The sequence below is a fragment of the Xenopus laevis genome, chromosome 2L (genome assembly GCF_017654675.1).
Source record: "Xenopus laevis strain J_2021 chromosome 2L, Xenopus_laevis_v10.1, whole genome shotgun sequence".
Taxonomy (NCBI): Eukaryota; Metazoa; Chordata; class Amphibia; order Anura; family Pipidae; genus Xenopus; species Xenopus laevis.
The window spans coordinates 181,839,034-181,856,051 of NC_054373.1; the positions used below are offsets into that span (position 1 = coordinate 181,839,034).

A 17,018-nucleotide genomic window follows, 5' to 3' on the forward strand; every position below is an offset into this window, starting at 1 on the left:
CGTACTGGAAACTTCGCTCTTTAGTGAATTTGTGGAGGATCAATTGTTTGCCTGAGCAAAAATTCGCCTGCCGAAAGGGCGTAAAAGTTCCCTAGCGGTGTACTCTTTCACTAGCGAATTGTCTCTACACCTCTTAGTAAATTGGCGATGTCCCTGCGCATTGTATTTTTGGCGAATTTTCACTAGCGAATTGTTTTTGCACCTATTAGTAAACTGGCGATATCCCTGGCCATTGTATTTTTGGCGAATTTTCACTAGCGAATTGTTTTACACCTGTTAGTTAATTGGTGTTGTCCTTGTGCATTGTATTTTTGGCGTATTTTTACTAGCAAATTCTCTCTAAACCTGTTAGTAAATTAGCGATGTCCCTGCTCATTGTACTTTTGGCGAATTTTCACTAGCGAATTGTCTCTACACCAGTTAGTAAAGTGGTGATGTCCCCACGCATTGTATTTTTGGTGAATTTTCACTAGCGAATTGTCTCTACACCAGTTAGTAAAGTGGTGATGTCCCCACGCATTGTATTTTTGGTGAATTTTCACTAGCGAATTGTCTCTACACCTGTTTTCACTAGCGACGGCCACTTTGCTCTTCAGTTAATCTGCCCCTTTGACTTATGCCTTTGCATCAGCCACATTTATTTAGTTACCCATTTATGTTGGGGTTTAGCTTCTAACACTTTTCTTTTGCTTGTAGGTGGGATAGTAGTTGCACAGTGATACAATGCAGACGGCCAGACCAATGGAGAAGCTGCTGGAGAAGCTGCACAATGTGCTACTGGCCCTGAACAAGACGCTGAATGGTTTGCCCTGCCGACCGGACCCCCAAGGAAACCACACAGACACCAAAGTGGATAAGGACAACAGACACGACAATGCCTATATATTCATCCTCTTTGTTCTGTTTCTCTTTGCGGCCACCGTGGGGAGTTTGATACTCGGCTACACCAGGTCTAAGAAAGTGGACAAACACAGTGACCCGTATCATGTTTATATAAAGAACAACAGGATTTCGGTTATATGAGCATTGGACAAGACCCGAGGGCTGTTTTTCTTGTTGGGAGTCGAGGGTTCACCCAGCGCAGTTGGTACAGAAGAGTCGCCCGTTTGTCAGTCTGCGCAACAGAGTTTTACTAAACTACAAGGTAGCGAGTAGAATGCAGAATTGGAAAAGAGGCCACACATTTGGTTTTTGTGATCCTCACAGATTGGCAAGACTTTACCTACCAAATAACAGAAAATAATAACACTGGAGAATGATATGGAAAGACCATTAGTGCCGAATTTGTACATAGACCAGCTGTATTTGACAAACACTGAATATCAGATTAAAACTCCAAAAGACATTCAAGTGTTTTAACCATTCGGATCAAAATGACTCAGTAGGGTGTTAGTGTAGTTGCTACTGTATATAAGAGATAGTGGGGGTCATTTACAGGGGCGTAACTATAGAGGAAGCAGACCCTGCGGCTGCAGGGGGCCCAGGAGGTATAGGGGGCCCCATGAGGCTCAAATTCATATACAATTTCAATACATTTTGGTAAAACAGGACAACCTCTGGATATGTTTGGGGCCCTAAAATTAATTTGCTATGGGGCCCAGTAACATCTAGTTACGCCACTGGTCATTTATCAACACTGGGCAAATTTCATGTAACCCATGGCAACCAATCAGATTGCTGCATTCATTGTTCTGCTTGCGGCTGGCTTTAAAAAGCTAATCACTGATTGGTTGCTATAGGTAACTGCCCAGTGGCAAATTAGCCCAGTGTTAATAAATGAGCCCCAGTGGGACTTACCCCAGACTTTATGTGACATTGTACTGGTCATGAAGCAGAGACTTATGTTTATTGGAGAATTCTGCGCCATATTCTGCGCCATGAATCTACAGTGACCACACGGTACGGAGAAGCGCAGGTGATCACTTGATATCAAAGATTAAATAAATGTAATTTGCTTGTGTCATGTTAACTGTGATCTAATCTTCATTGCAAAGCGCCCAGGGCCGCTTTAATAAGTGGGCAAAGTGGGCATCTGCCCAGGGCCCACTGCTGAGTCGCAAATTTTTATTTATTTTTTTTTACAATTTTTTGTTGGCCTTATACAAAAAGTATACAGTCAGATCTGCGTTTAATATTCTGATTATTCATTTAATACTGGCATGACTGAATTATGTTTTGTTAAATGGGTGTGGTATTGGGGGGTGTGGCCAAAAGTGGGTGTGGTGTCACAGAAAATTTTGTCGCACTACACACACTCAGGTTTTTGGGGCCAACCAGTCAGCTCTTTGCCCAGGGCCCTCCAAGGCCTTAAAACGGCCCTGAAAGTGCTGGTAAGGCCCACCTATACTATACAATGCAGTCGTGGCCAAAGGGAGATTACTGGAATAGAGAAAGTACAGAGAGGAGCAACTAAACTGATAAAGGGAATGGAAGGGATCAGTTATGGAGAAAGGCAAGTTGGTGCTGGATTCCTTTCTCTTTGGTGTCAGATACAATTGAAGTTGTATAAGTGCAGGTTTAGCAGAACACTGGGTCGTACAGAAATGTCCCTATAGTGTAAGAAATACAGTGTATTGCGGCTTATGGAAGAGCAGAGACACATTCTGGGGAGGGAAGGGTTTGGGGGGAATAGAACGGCACAAAACTTCAGGTTTAGATTTTGAATTTAACACATATGTTAAACATTCCCTGGACTCATTAAAGTTCTATTTATATTAGACATTAGTTCCAGATGGGGTTGGATTGTTAAACTGTGATATTGACAGGCTTGAACTGCTAAAAAAAAGGAAACTATTCACAGCCCACACTTTGATTGAGGTGTCTGATACCCCCGTGTTATGGCATCAAATGGCTTCTATCTACCAGCCTCCTACGTCCCCAAAGCCGACCCTCACCCAAATACTCCCACCTGCTCCTACCGAGGTTATTGATGGGGAGCTCCCACACTTCCTTGAATTCTTTATTCGTTTATTACATAATTATAATTTGCTTTATATATATATAAACGTTATTTACATGGTGATGATGATGATCATAATGATGATGGAAGTCAAGAGTTGCTTAAGCTCTATAGTAATTTAGACTTCTAAATCTTCTAAAACTCAATTATTTCAGCTTCATCATGAACCAAACTCAAACCAAGCTCAATCGACTAAACCCCAGAACTCATCCCACCCCAAGTTCCCCTTCCAAAAACCCAAATATAACGTTCGAACATGACATTCCCATGAGTACATATGACTATACCCATCTTGATTAGTGAATAATCCAGTCTTCTCCATCAGTAGGTACAGGAGATGGTGAAGCAGAAAAGTTCCAGCAATCGATCGTTTTGGAGTGCACCCCTTAATACAGGGGTAGGACATAGGTGTCTCACCCTACACTCACATTCAGATGTACAATAGGGGGTAGCACAGTTGAGTAACTAGATGTTAGTGGGCCCCACAGCAATATTTATTTTAGGACCCCCAACATATCCAGAGTTTGTCCTGTTATACCAATATATGTTGAAATTGCTCTTTATTTGGGTCTCATGGGACCCCCTATACCTCCTGGCCTCCCCTGTGTAGTTATGCCCCTGAAGTTGTTAGATGCAGAGAGCCCCAAAACAGCCACTGGAGGTGTCCCATAATGCCCTTCATGGAGCAGTTTATTGGGATCCCTGGGAAAGCTCATTACAGGTAAATGATGAAACTCTGAGGTGTGCGTTGAACTTTACTTTTCTCCTGGATCAGCTTGTGTTTGCTCTTCAGCTCAGACTCTTTTATTCTTGCTCACATACTTCATGGGACGGTGAAGCTAATGAGCTGGTAAGAATGAGCCGTGCCAATGAATCAGTACAAACCCAACACTGTGTTTGTTCCGACTGTTTATTTGCTTTTCATACAGAAATTAATGTTTAATGTGGAAGAGGAGAAATTTCACAAGTTGAGCAATAAGCCCAACCGCCGGAGACTGGTGCAACGGGTGCTGGAATGTCAGGGTGTTGGTGGCTCATTGTTTCCTTCGCTTTCCTTCTGAAATTCCCAAGAACATGGGTAATTGGGTAATTGGGGAGTGCCTTAGTGCCGGGCATGATATTTACCATCTCCCTCGTGATGGATCAACTGAATGAGGGACAAATGTCTGATAAGAGCCACAAGTCCTGTTGTGCAACGTGCACTTACCTCTCGCCTACATTGTTCCTCATTTTCAAGAGCTTCGAATGCATTACATACACTTTTAAAGGAACTGTAAAGTCTCCCTTTTGGTATTTAATCCAGGATTTCAGTTTGGGATGTGGCCAAACTCAAGCATTTTTGAGGGATTTGGATTTTGCAGAATCATAAACAGTTCATCTTAACCAAATCCAAACCCTTAAAGCACCGTCTCCCAAACAGTGGGGCTGGCACTCCTGGTGGTACATGAAGCAGGAAAAGGTTTAGTGGTAACATCTGCTTTCTTATCTAGGTACCCCTAAAAGCTGAGCTAGAAGGTCAGTAGGGATGAAATTTGGAGCTGAAGTCTTATCTGTTCCCCAAGATATTCTTGAAACTGGTGATGGCACCCTATCCAGCAATGTGTTACTATATCTATAACCTTATCATGAGCTGACAGAAGCTCTGGAGAAATGTTGGTCCTCAAAGAGGACCTTAAACCAAAACAGTTCAACAACCACTGCCTGAAAGGGATGTGACTACAGGTCTGTATGCAGTAATTCCCAAACTGTGAGGCTGTTCCCCTGGGGAGCTTGAAGCAGTAACACCGGAGCTCAGCATGAAGGACACTTGATGTGAGAATTGGGGAGAAAACCACTTATTTACTGTCCTGGATATTCTTGGAACTATGACTGAAAGAGTGATACACCAATATGTTCCCATAATTGTACCCATTTCATTGGCTAAAGGGGATTTTCAATGACAGCTGTGGACAAAAGTTTGACCTTCAGAGGAACTTGAAACAGTTTGGCACCCACTTCAGTACAGGCCAATAGGGGTTTGGCAGCAGGGTTGGACAGGGCCGGTGGGACACTGGGAAAAATCTCAGTGGGCCCTGCAAGCCTGGTCCAATTCCCACCAGGAACTTTAGCTGCTCCTCTCCCAGAAAGAGGAACACAAACATGGTGGGGGGAATGGGAGGTATAGGCTGGCTGGAGACACGGTTTATGAGAGCAGAGGAGTTAGCGTCTGGGGTGGGGGGCCCTGAGGTGACCCCAGTCCGACAATGCATGGCAGACAGGCACATTCATATCTAAAGACAATCTTTATCTGATACTGGGGTACTGGGGTGCTTTATTTTGAAGACACATCGTTCAATTGTCAATTGCTGAATCAGCTGTTGAACTTAAAGTAGATATGGTCTCCTCTCAATAGTTCAGAAGGAAATTTCTTTACCCTCAACTTTCTGCTCAGCACCTTAGTAGGAACATTACAGTCCTTGGGGAAAACCCCAACCTCCAACTGAAACTGCAATAGGGTTTCCCAGTCAACTCCTGGCTCAGGAGACTCCCCAAGACAGGTCATCACTTTGCTCCACCTCAGCTCTGAGTACCATCTAGTTAATTCTCCTCTACTGGATGTAACATATAGAGTATAGGTTTAACCCACTTCTCCCCCTGAAATTGTACCACCGGCTGAGCTGATGCACTGACACATATTAAATTCTCTTTACTATGGGAATTAAATATCTGCTGATGCAGACAGGCCGGCCGCATACCTCAAAAATGTTTATGAAGTTGTGCAGGCAATTTGCCCTTAAATAGATTTTGTTATAGTTTTCTGCTTAGTAAGCAATGCCTTGTTATTCTTCCAACCTCTCCTGCCAATTACTGGCCAGCCAATCAGAGCTGCTCTATAATGTCTCCAAATGTTCATCTACAGATTCCAGACAAGAGGGAAATCCTAGGGCTGGTGAGATTCCCCAATGGACAATTTCTTTTTATTTTACACTTATTTATATGGATCAACATAACTCATGTCATCCCCATAGATAATGTCCCAAAAGCCCTTTTAGTGATTATCATTAAAGATGGTACTCATTATACGAATTTATATAGGAGTGTGTCATTCCAGCCAATTCCAGTGCCTTCTAATATCCTTATCATTTACAGTAGGGGGTACATTATCCCTTATAATACATGAGTGATACTCAGAGTTCCCTGTATAACTCAGCCTGCAGCCTTGTGTCTTTATATGGTCACAGAACAACCCCTCAGTGACTTCTAATATCCTTATCATTTACAGTAGGGGGTACATTATCCCTTATAATACATGAGTGATACTCAGAGTTCCCTGTATAACTCAGCCTGCAGCCTTGTGTCTTTATATGGTCACAGAACAACCCCTCAGTGACTTCTAATATCCTTATCATTTACAGTAGGGGGTACATTATCCCTTATAATACATGAGTGATACTCAGAGTTCCCTGTATAACTCAGCCTGCAGCCTTGTGCCTTTATATGGTCACAGAACAACCCCTCAGTGACTTCTAATATCCTTATCATTTACAGTAGGGGGTACATTATCCCTTATAATACATGAGTGATACTCAGAGTTCCCTGTATAACTCAGCCTGCAGCCTTGTGTCTTTATATGGTCACAGAACAACCCCTCAGTGACTTCTAATATCCTTATCATTTACAGTAGGGGGTACATTATCCCTTATAATACACAAGTGATACTCAGAGTTCCCTGTATAACTCAGCCTGCAGCCTTGTGCCTTTATATGGTCACAGAACAACCCCTCAGTGACTTCTAATATCCTTATCATTTACAGTAGGGGGTACATTATCCCTTATAATACATGAGTGATACTCAGAGTTCCCTGTATAACTCAGCCTGCAGCCTTGTGCCTTTATATGGTCACAGAACAACCCCTCAGTGACTTCTAATATCCTTATCATTTACAGTAGGGGGTACATTATCCCTTATAATACATGAGTGATACTCAGTGTTCCCTGTATAACTCAGCCTGCAGCCTTGTGTCTTTATATGGTCACAGAACAACCCCTCAGTGACTTCTAATATCCTTATCATTTACAGTAGGGGGTACATTATACCTTATAATACATGAGTGATACTCAGAGTTCCCTGTATAACTCAGCCTGCAGCCTTGTGCCTTTATATGGTCACAGAACAACCCCTCAGTGACTTCTAATATCCTTATCATTTACAGTAGGGGGTACATTATCCCTTATAATACATAAGTGATACTCAGAGTTCCCTGTATAACTCAGCCTGCAGCCTTGTGCCTTTATATGGTCACAGAACAACCCCTCAGTGACTTCTAATGTCCTTATCATTTACAGTAGGGGGTACATTATCCCTTATAATACATGAGTGATACTCAGAGTTCCCTGTATAACTCAGCCTGCAGCCTTGTGCCTTTATATGGTCACAGAACAACCCCTCAGTGACTTCTAATATCCTTATCATTTACAGTAGGGGGTACATTATCCCTTATAATACATAAGTGATACTCAGAGTTCCCTGTATAACTCAGCCTGCAGCCTTGTGCCTTTATATGGTCACAGAACAACCCCTCAGTGACTTCTAATATCCTTATCATTTACTGTAGGGGGTACATTATCCCTTATAATACATGAGTGCTCTGATGCTCTACGCTGTTACCCATATGAAACAATAGTTCCCAAGTGACAGGGCACTTAAAGGGGTTGTTCACCTTTAAATTAACTGTTAGTGTAATGCTGAGAGTGATATTCTGAGACAATTTGCAATTTTTTATTATTTGTGATTTTTGAGTTATTTAGCTTTTTATTCAGCAGCTCTCCAGTTTGCAATTTCAGCAATCTGGTTGCTAGGGTCCAAATTCCCCTAGCAACCATGCATTGAATAAGAGACTGGAATATGAATAGGAGAGGCCTGAATAGAAAGATGAGTAATAAAAAGTAGCAATAACAATACATGTGTAGCCTTACAGAGCATTTGTTTTTAGATGGGGTCAGTGACCCCCATTTGAAAGTTGGGAAGAGTCAGAAGAACTAAATAAATATTAAAAAAACTATAAAAAATAAATAATGAAAACCCCTTAAAAAGTTGATTAGAACTAGCCATTCTATAACATACGTATTTCAAAAAAAAAACCAAAAATTTTTTTAATATAAAATCTGAATTTTTTGTGAAAAAAAAACCTCAGTTTTTTTTGGGATTTATTAAACCCCGAGGATGGAAAAAGTCCAAATCAAAAAATCTGGCATTTCAGAATTGCCGAGGTTGCCTATATGTCAATGGGAGAAGTTCCAAACATATCTTGATCTGCGCTGGGTTTCGTGCAATAATCCGAAAATTTCGTGGGGTTTGTAGGATTTGAATTTTTCATGTTTTTTCCCGCACAGGAAATTTTCAGGGAAATTGTATTGACAAATAAGGAGAAAAAAACTCGTGCGAATTTGGGCGGAGTCGTTTTCAGAAAATTAGATAAATTCGGACTTTGATAAATGGGCCTCTACAAGTTGACTAAGGGTTGAACTACGCGGTGCGCCTTCTTCAGATCCGACGCGCTGAGAGGAAGCGCATGGATGTGCCAGATATAATTTAAGTAATAGAAATGTCGCACCTACAAACTGTGTGCAACCGACACAACTGTCATATGAAGACCCAACATGCAACATTCACATCTGACAGTCCTGTTGTGTCGGCGACATTTCTACTACCGACGTTATATTCGGCGCATCCATCTCGTCACGTTCTCTTCCTCTCAGCCCGTCGGAACTGAAGGCGGCGCACCATGTAGTTCAGCCCTTAAAGGAGAATTGAACCCGTACTGCAAAAAAACCCTACCCTGCGTAGACCTACCTCCCTCAGCCTAACAGTCTAACTGCCCCCCTGGGCAAATGCCCCTAATTTTTTATTTACCCCTCCGTGCAGATTTGGCCTCTGGAGTTCACGGGCGCCATCTTCTTTTCTTCGTTAAACTTCGAAAGCAGACCTTCGTTTTCGGCACATGCGCAGTTGGAGTCATTTTCTGGTCCCGAACAACTGCACATGCACCGAAAGTCAAAAAAAATTAAAAAAATTGTTCGGAAATTGGCGTGACTTCCATCGCATACACAGTCGTTCGTGACCGGAAATTTACACCGACTGCACATGCGCCGAAACTCTGCTCAGATTCCAAAGAAGAACGAAAAAAGAAGATGGCGCCTATGAACTCCTGAGGCCAGATCTGCACAGAGGGGTAAGTAAAGGGGGGGCAGTTAGGCTGTGGGGGAGGAGGGAGGGGTTCTACACATGGTGGGGGGGTAGGGTTTTTTTTCTAGTACAGGGTTGTTTCTCCTTTAAATGTAAACCACCCCATTAATGGCTACACGGTCTCAAAAAAGGCACTAACATGATCAAAAATACTTTATTCCCATGGTAATTGTAGGAGCAAAGGCATCAGTGGGTTACAGCCTTATATAAGATAATGGGGTGATCTGTGTAACTGTAGCTTTAAGGGTATAATTAGACATGATTGGGTGTTGGAGCTTGATGAGCCCCACTGGGGCACAAGGAAGAAGAATTTTCACTACAGAAAAGAAAGTCAAAGGACTAAAGTGTAAACTACATGGGACATGGGTGAATAATAAGGAGGATCGGAAATTTGGGGGGCTAGAGGGGACAAAGCCTGAAGCTGCGCCAGTGGTTGGTGTGGAATCCCCATGCCTGGATGCAATGTGAATAACTATGACATCATGCTGATGCAACAGGAGTCTGTTAGGAGCCTTATTACATCAACATGATGTCACAGGGCAATATGATGTCACAGGTCAATATGATGTCACACGTACCTGCAGCAATGATGTCAGACAAACAAAAAGCAGCGAGACACTTTCTTGGCACACCCTGTGCCATTTATAGTTAATTATGTATTCACAGCGGCTTCACGCGTACAGAAAATATTTCCCAAACCACACAAGATTTACACACCCAATGACTGAGTCACTATCTGTGCACGACTCATGAGTGCCAGCGCTATTGAAGCCGCAGTTCCACAAACGTTTGGAACCCAATGTACCCTCAATTAGTTCAATCAGCAGCTGGGAAACTATCAGCCCCTCCTGATTGAAATGAAATCCATATCAAAGACGTTTGTTTGTTATAAGGAGGGTGCAGCTATTTCTGTTCAGGAGTCGCATATCAAGGAGAGAAATGCAAAGCAGATCCAGGGCGCATTCTTTAGTGCACGTTGCTTTACATTTTATGGGGATTTTCAAGATGCTTGTAAAGAATCAGTTACAAATCTGATTTGTGTCAGGATTTAAATCAATACCTCAGGACGTTAATGAATTGTAACGATGATTAACAAACCTAAATGGCACAACTCTGCCTTCCAACTGCCAACTCCACACAATGGCCACTTGTTCCCACATCTAAATCCCCTGTGCCAACAGCTCCTTCTTCTTGTCTTTAATTAAACTCAAAGGAAACAATGTTTATTTAATCCACCTCTCTCTTACTAACAATCCTGTACCTGCAGGGAAATCAATCAACAGAACAGAGAGTAACATTCATTCCCTTTATCAGCTTAGTCGCTCTTCTCTGTACTTTCTTTATTTCATTACTGTCCCTTATATATTTATATATAGTGATCATATCCCCTTAAATATTTATATATATATATATATATATATATATATATATATATATATATATATATATATATATATATATATACAATATCAAAACAGGGGGGTTGTGGGAGCACTCTAAAGGCTTTAAAGTATATATATAAGTATAATAAATGCTATTGCATATGTACCCAAAACAGGGGTTATTTTGTTACAAAGTTATGATCATAAAATTGATAAGCCACCATACCACGTCAAGGTAAACCCCGAATGGCGGTCCCTAACTTGTTTTATATTTTATGTGCATTTTAGCATTACCTGTAATCAATGTCCGTTGAACGCTGTTTTTTCACTGAGGGCTAAATCCTCCCCAGCCAGCAATCAGGCTTTTAAAGGAGAGATATTCCCAAAACAAACGGCGTTCAACGGACATTGATTACAGGTAATGCTAAAATGCACATAAAATATAAAACAAGTTAGGGACCGCCATTCGGGGTTTACCTTGACGTGGTATGGTGGCTTATCAATTTTATGATCATAACTTTGTAACAAAATAACCCCTGTTTTGGGTACATACGCAATAGCATTTATTATACTTATATATATACTTTAAAGCCTTTAGAGTGCTCCCACAACCCCCCTGTTTTGATATTGTATATATATATATATATATATATATATATATATATATATATATATATATATATATATATATACATATATATATATATATATATATATATATATATATATATATATATATATATATATATATATATATAACAAACAAGGGAAAGTTGTGCTCACCACTAGTTTTTAAAACCATTAGGCGGGGGTGCAATGAGGCTGTGACCACAAAATACATATAGACAAATACAAGATTCCTCTGCATTCAACCCATATATATATATATTTATATATAGTGATCATATCCCCTTATATATTTATATATATAGTGATCATATCCCCCTTATATATTTATATATAGTGATCATATCCCCCTTATATATTTATATATAGTGATCATATCCCCCTTATATATTTATATATAGTGATCATATCCCCTTATATATTTATATATAGTGATCATATCCCCTTATATATTTATATATAGTGATCATATCCCCCTTAACTGTCTCTTCTCCAGTGTAACAATCCCAACTTGCCTTTCCCCATAACTGATCCCTTCCATTCCCTTTATCAGCTTAGTCGCTCTTCTCTGTACTTTCTCTATTTCATTACTGCCCCCCCTTAAATATTTATATATAGTGATCATATCCCCCTTATATATTTATATATAGTGATCATATCCCCAGTGGCGTAACTAGATGTTGCTGGGCCCCACAGCAAATTAATTTTAGGGCCCCCAACATATCCATTGTTTGTCCTGTTTTACCAATATATGTTCAAATCGCTCATCAATGAGAGCCTCATGGGGCCCCCTGTACCTCCTGGGCCCCCCTGCAGCCGCAGGGTCTGCTTCCTCTGTAGTTACGCCCCTGCATATCCCCCTTATATATTTATATATAGTGATCATATCACCCTTATATATTTATATATAGTGATCATATCCCCCTTATATATTTACTGTATATATAGTGATCATATCCCCTTATATATTTATATATAGTGATCATATCCCCTTATATATTTATATATAGTGATCATATCCCCTTATATATTTATATATAGTGATCATATCCCCTTATATATTTATATATAGTGATCATATCCCCCTTATATATTTATATATAGTGATCATATCCCCTTATATATTTATATATAGTGATCATATCCCCTTATATATTTATATATAGTGATCATATCCCCTTATATATTTATATATAGTAATCATATCGACTTATATATTTATATATATAGTGATCATATCCCCTTATATATTTATATATAGTGATCATATCCCCTTATATATTTATATATAGTGATCATATCCCCTTATATATTTATATATAGTGATCATATCCCCTTATATATTTATATATAGTGATCATATCCCCTTATATATTTATATATAGTGATCATATCCCCTTATATATTTATATATAGTGATCATATCCCCTTATATATTTATATATAGTGATCATATCCCCCTTATATATTTATATATAGTGATCATATCCCCTTATATATTTATATATAGTGATCATATCCCCTTATATATTTATATATAGTGATCATATCCCCATTATATATTTATATATAGTTATCATATCCCCCTTAACTGTCTCTTCTCCAGTGTAACCAATCCCAACTTGACTTTCCCCATAACTGATCCCTTCCATTCCCTTTATCAGCTTAGTCACTCCTCTCTGTACTTTATTTCATTACTATCCTGTCTGAGAGCTGAAGTGAGAGCAGAAGGGAAAGGTGAGACTGCTCCTTGTATTTCTTAGGCTCCCCCTTGCACCCTGTTGGCAGTTAGAAGTTGATTAGAACATATGAATATTACATGTGTGGGTCAGTACCAGCTATTGGACCTCTGTGCTGCTTTCCAGCATGTCAGTAATTCTCATGTATGGAGGACCTAATTGAGCCTGACTGTACCCCACAAATGAGGACATCTCACAGTCTGAGAGTTGTGAGGTCACAACAATTTATTAGGAAGCCATTCAAAAAACAAATGCTCTGTAAGGCTACAAATGTATTATTATTGTTATTTTGTATTACTCATCTTTCTGTTCAGGCCTCTCCTGTTCATATTCCAGTCTCTTATTCATATCAATGCATGGTTGCTAGGGGAATTAGGACCCTAGCAACCAGACTGCTGAAATTGCAAACTGGAGAGCTGCTGAATAAAAAGCTAAATAACTCACAAACCACAAATAATAAAAAATGAAAAACAATTGCAAATTGTCTCAGAATATCACTCTCTACATTATATTAACAGTTAATTTAAAGGTGAACAACCCCTTAAACTGGGCCAAGGATTATTCCAAGTGGATTTAGGCTAGTGCCAGGTACATGCTTGAAGGTTGGGCTGTTGGACAGTTCCTATTGCTGTGACAGAATGGGAAAGGCTCTCTTGAAATGGGGGGGGGCTGATTTTGGTCAGACCTGGATGGAGTTTGGGCAGACAAGGCAGTTACTATATTGAAGTGATGTTTTTTTTAACCCACCATGCAGTGGAATTTTCCCAGAATTCTAATTGCAAGTTTTCATTTGAATGCAATTGCGGCTTGCATGTGCCATCCGTTATGGATTCACTAACCAGATGTGTGATTCACTGGGTGCAAGTCAGTTGGGTGTCTGGGTGCAAGTCAGCTGGGTGTCTGGGTGCAAGTCAGTTGGGTGTCTGGGTGCAAGTCAGCTGGGTGTCTGGGTGCAAGTCAGTTGGGTGTCTGGGTGCAAGTCAGCTGGGTGTCTGGGTGCAAGTCAGTTGGGTGTCTGGGTGCAAGTCAGCTGGGTGTCTGGGTGCAAGTCAGTTGGGTGTCTGGGTGCAAGTCAGTTGGGTGTCTGGGTGCAAGTCAGCTGGGTGTCTGGGTGCAAGTAGGGATGTAGCGAACGTCGGAAAAAAAGTTCGCGAACATATTCGCGAACTTGCGCAAAAATGCGAGCGGTTCGCGAACGGTTCGCGAACCCCATAGACTTCAATGGGAAGGCGAACTTTAACATCTAGAAAAGACATTTCTGGCCAGAAAAATGATTTTAAAGTTGTTTAAAGGGTGCAACGACCTGGACAGTGGCATGCCAGAGGGGGATCAAGGGCAAAAATGTATCTGAAAAATCTGCCTGTGTGTGCTTGGAAGAGATAGTGTAGGGGGAGAGCTGTTAGTGATTTCAGGGACAGATGATAGTAAGTTTGCTGGCTAGTAATCTGCTTGATACTGCTCTGTATTGGAGGGACAGAAGTCTGCAGGGATTTGAGGGACATTTTAGCTTAGGTAGCTTTGCTGGCTAGTAATCTACTGTTCTCTTTAAACAACTGCCATACGTTGACCTTGTAGGCATTGTTTGCCCAGTTTTTTTGGACGCAGCCACTGAAGCACAGTTGCCATAAAAAATATGCCATATAAATGCTGAAAATAGTCATTTTTCGCCATACGTTGACCTTGTAGACATTGTTTGCCCAGTTTTTTTGGTTGCAGCCACTGAAGCACAGTTGCCAGAAAAAATATGCCATATAAATGCTGAAAATAGTCATTTTTTGCCATACGTTGACCTTGTAGGCATTGTTTGCCCAGTTTTTTTGGTCGCAGCCACTGAAGCACAGTTGCCAGAAAAAATATGCCATATAAATGCTGAAAATAGTCATTTTTTGCCATATACGTTGAGTCAACGTATGGCAAAAAATGACTATTTTCAGCATTTATATGGCATATTTTTTCTGGCCTCTGTGCTTCAGTGGCTGCGGCCAAAAAAACTGGGCAAACAATGCCTACAAGGTCAACGTATACACTACTACCGCGGTGGATACGGATTACGTAAAATATATTATGGCTGCTTGAAAAAAGTCACTCCGGTGTTTTTTCTGGAGACGGTAATATTATGGATATTTAGACAGAATGTGAACAAGGTCACACAGCTAGATGGCGGGTTGAAGAAAACAGTGTGCAAATAATGCCTACAGGGCAAATAATGCCTAAAAGGTCAACTTATACACTACTACAGCGGTAGTAAAATAAAAAAAGTAAAATAAAAAAAAAATGAATATTAAAAAAAAAAAATTAAAGTTGGTGCTGCTGAACTACTAGGAGCAGCAGATTAGCACACCAGTCCCACTCCCCAACACTGCTAGACTAATAGCACTGGGCTCTTATAGTAGTAGTAGTAGTAGTAGTAAAACAACAAAAAATAAATAAAAGCAGTCCTTACAAGGACTACTGTTATTGCAGCAGTCAGCAGATGAGATCAGAAGCAGGACAGCTGCCCACTGCAGCTACATACAGAGCACTGCAGTAGAAGGTAGATTACTAGCCAGCAAAGCTACCTAAGCTTAAATGTCCCTCAAACCCCTGCAGACTTCTGTCCCTCCAATAACAGAGCAGTATCAAAACGATTACTAGCCAGCAAACTTTCAACTGTCCCTGAAATCACTAACAGGCAGCAGCTCTCTCCCTACACTATCTCTTCAGCACACACAGGCAGAGTGAAAAAACGCTGCAGGGCTTCGGTTTTTATAGGGAAGGGGAGTGGTCCAGGGGAGAGCTTCCTGATTGGCTGCCATGTACCTGCTGGTCTGGGGTGAGAGGGCAAAAAAAAGCGCCAACAATGGCGAACCCAAAATGGCGAACGTCGCGCGACGTTCGCGAACTTCCGGCGAGCGCGAACACCCGATGTTCGCGCGAACAAGTTCGCCGGCGAACAGTTCGCGACATCTCTAGGTGCAAGTCAGTTGGGTGTCTGGGTGCAAGTCAGTTGGGTGTCTGGGTGCAAGTCAGTTGGGTGTCTGGGTGCAAGTCAGCTGGGTGTCTGGGTGCAAGTCAGCTTGGTGTCTGGGTGCATGTCAGCTGGGTGTCTGGGTGCAAGTCAGTTGGGTGTCTGGGTGCAAGTCAGTTGGGTGTCTGGGTGCAAGTCAGCTGGGTGTCTGGGTGCATGTCAGCTGGGTGTCTGGGTGCAAGTCAGCTGGGTGTCTGGGTGCAAGTCAGCTGGGAGTCTGGGTGCAAGTCAGTTGGGTGTCTGGGTGCAAGTCAGCTGGGTGTCTGGGTGCAAGTCAGCTGGGAGTCTGGGTGCAAATCAGTTGGGTGTCTGGGTGCAAATCAGCTGGGTGTCTGGGTGCAAGTCAGCTGGGTGTCTGGGTGCAACTCATTCGGGAGGGATGAATCCCATCTGCCCTGTAGTGCTCTGCACCCTGCACACAATCCATCAAACATAACAAAACAAATATTATTAATACACCTGAACACCAGCTCAGGGCTCAGCAGAACAACAGGATTCATTTGGAATTAGGCAACCGGCTCCCTCTGCTGGCCAGCGCTAGAATGACCACATTCCATTTGTTAGTAAAAAGAACAAATACAAAAACAAACAAATACAAAAAGTAGTGTAGAAGTGATACCTATATTGGTTAACAATAAAAATAGATTGCAAGCTTTCGGAGCACCTAGGGCCCTTTGTCAGGCAAAATACAAATGAAAGCTGGAGAGGCACAGCATATATTCTGTTAGATCAGTGATATTCATGGGCAATACATTAGGAAGTTACAGATAGAGATCAAATGTAGAGATAATACAATGAATTAGGGTGGGTTGTAAATAGTCCAGGAGTCTGGATTCAGTCAGGTCACTTAGGGGGTTATTTATCAAGGTCCGAATTTATCTCAATATTGGCTGCTACAAACTTCGATCTAACCCGCTCGGGTTTTTAACGCTTATTTATTATTACATTCTCCCGAAAATTTGCTTTGCGGGAAAAGCTCAGATTTTTTATGATTTTTTCGTGAATTTTCCCCGAAATCTCCGAATTTTCGGAGTTTTCACAGAAAGTTCAGAGAACATTGTGAAATTGCCAGAAACCC

General features: G+C 41.2%; 1 protein-coding gene across 1 annotated transcript; it reads left to right on the forward strand.

Annotated features, from left to right (window-relative positions):
• The first annotated feature begins 723 nt into the window (after positions 1–723).
• On the forward strand, positions 724–1,023 carry LOC121399762 (potassium voltage-gated channel subfamily E member 3-like). Its single transcript, XM_041581324.1, has one exon. The coding sequence runs from the start codon at positions 724–726 to the stop codon at positions 1,021–1,023; it is 300 nt and encodes a 99-aa protein (XP_041437258.1).
• The last annotated feature ends 15,995 nt before the right edge of the window (positions 1,024–17,018 follow it).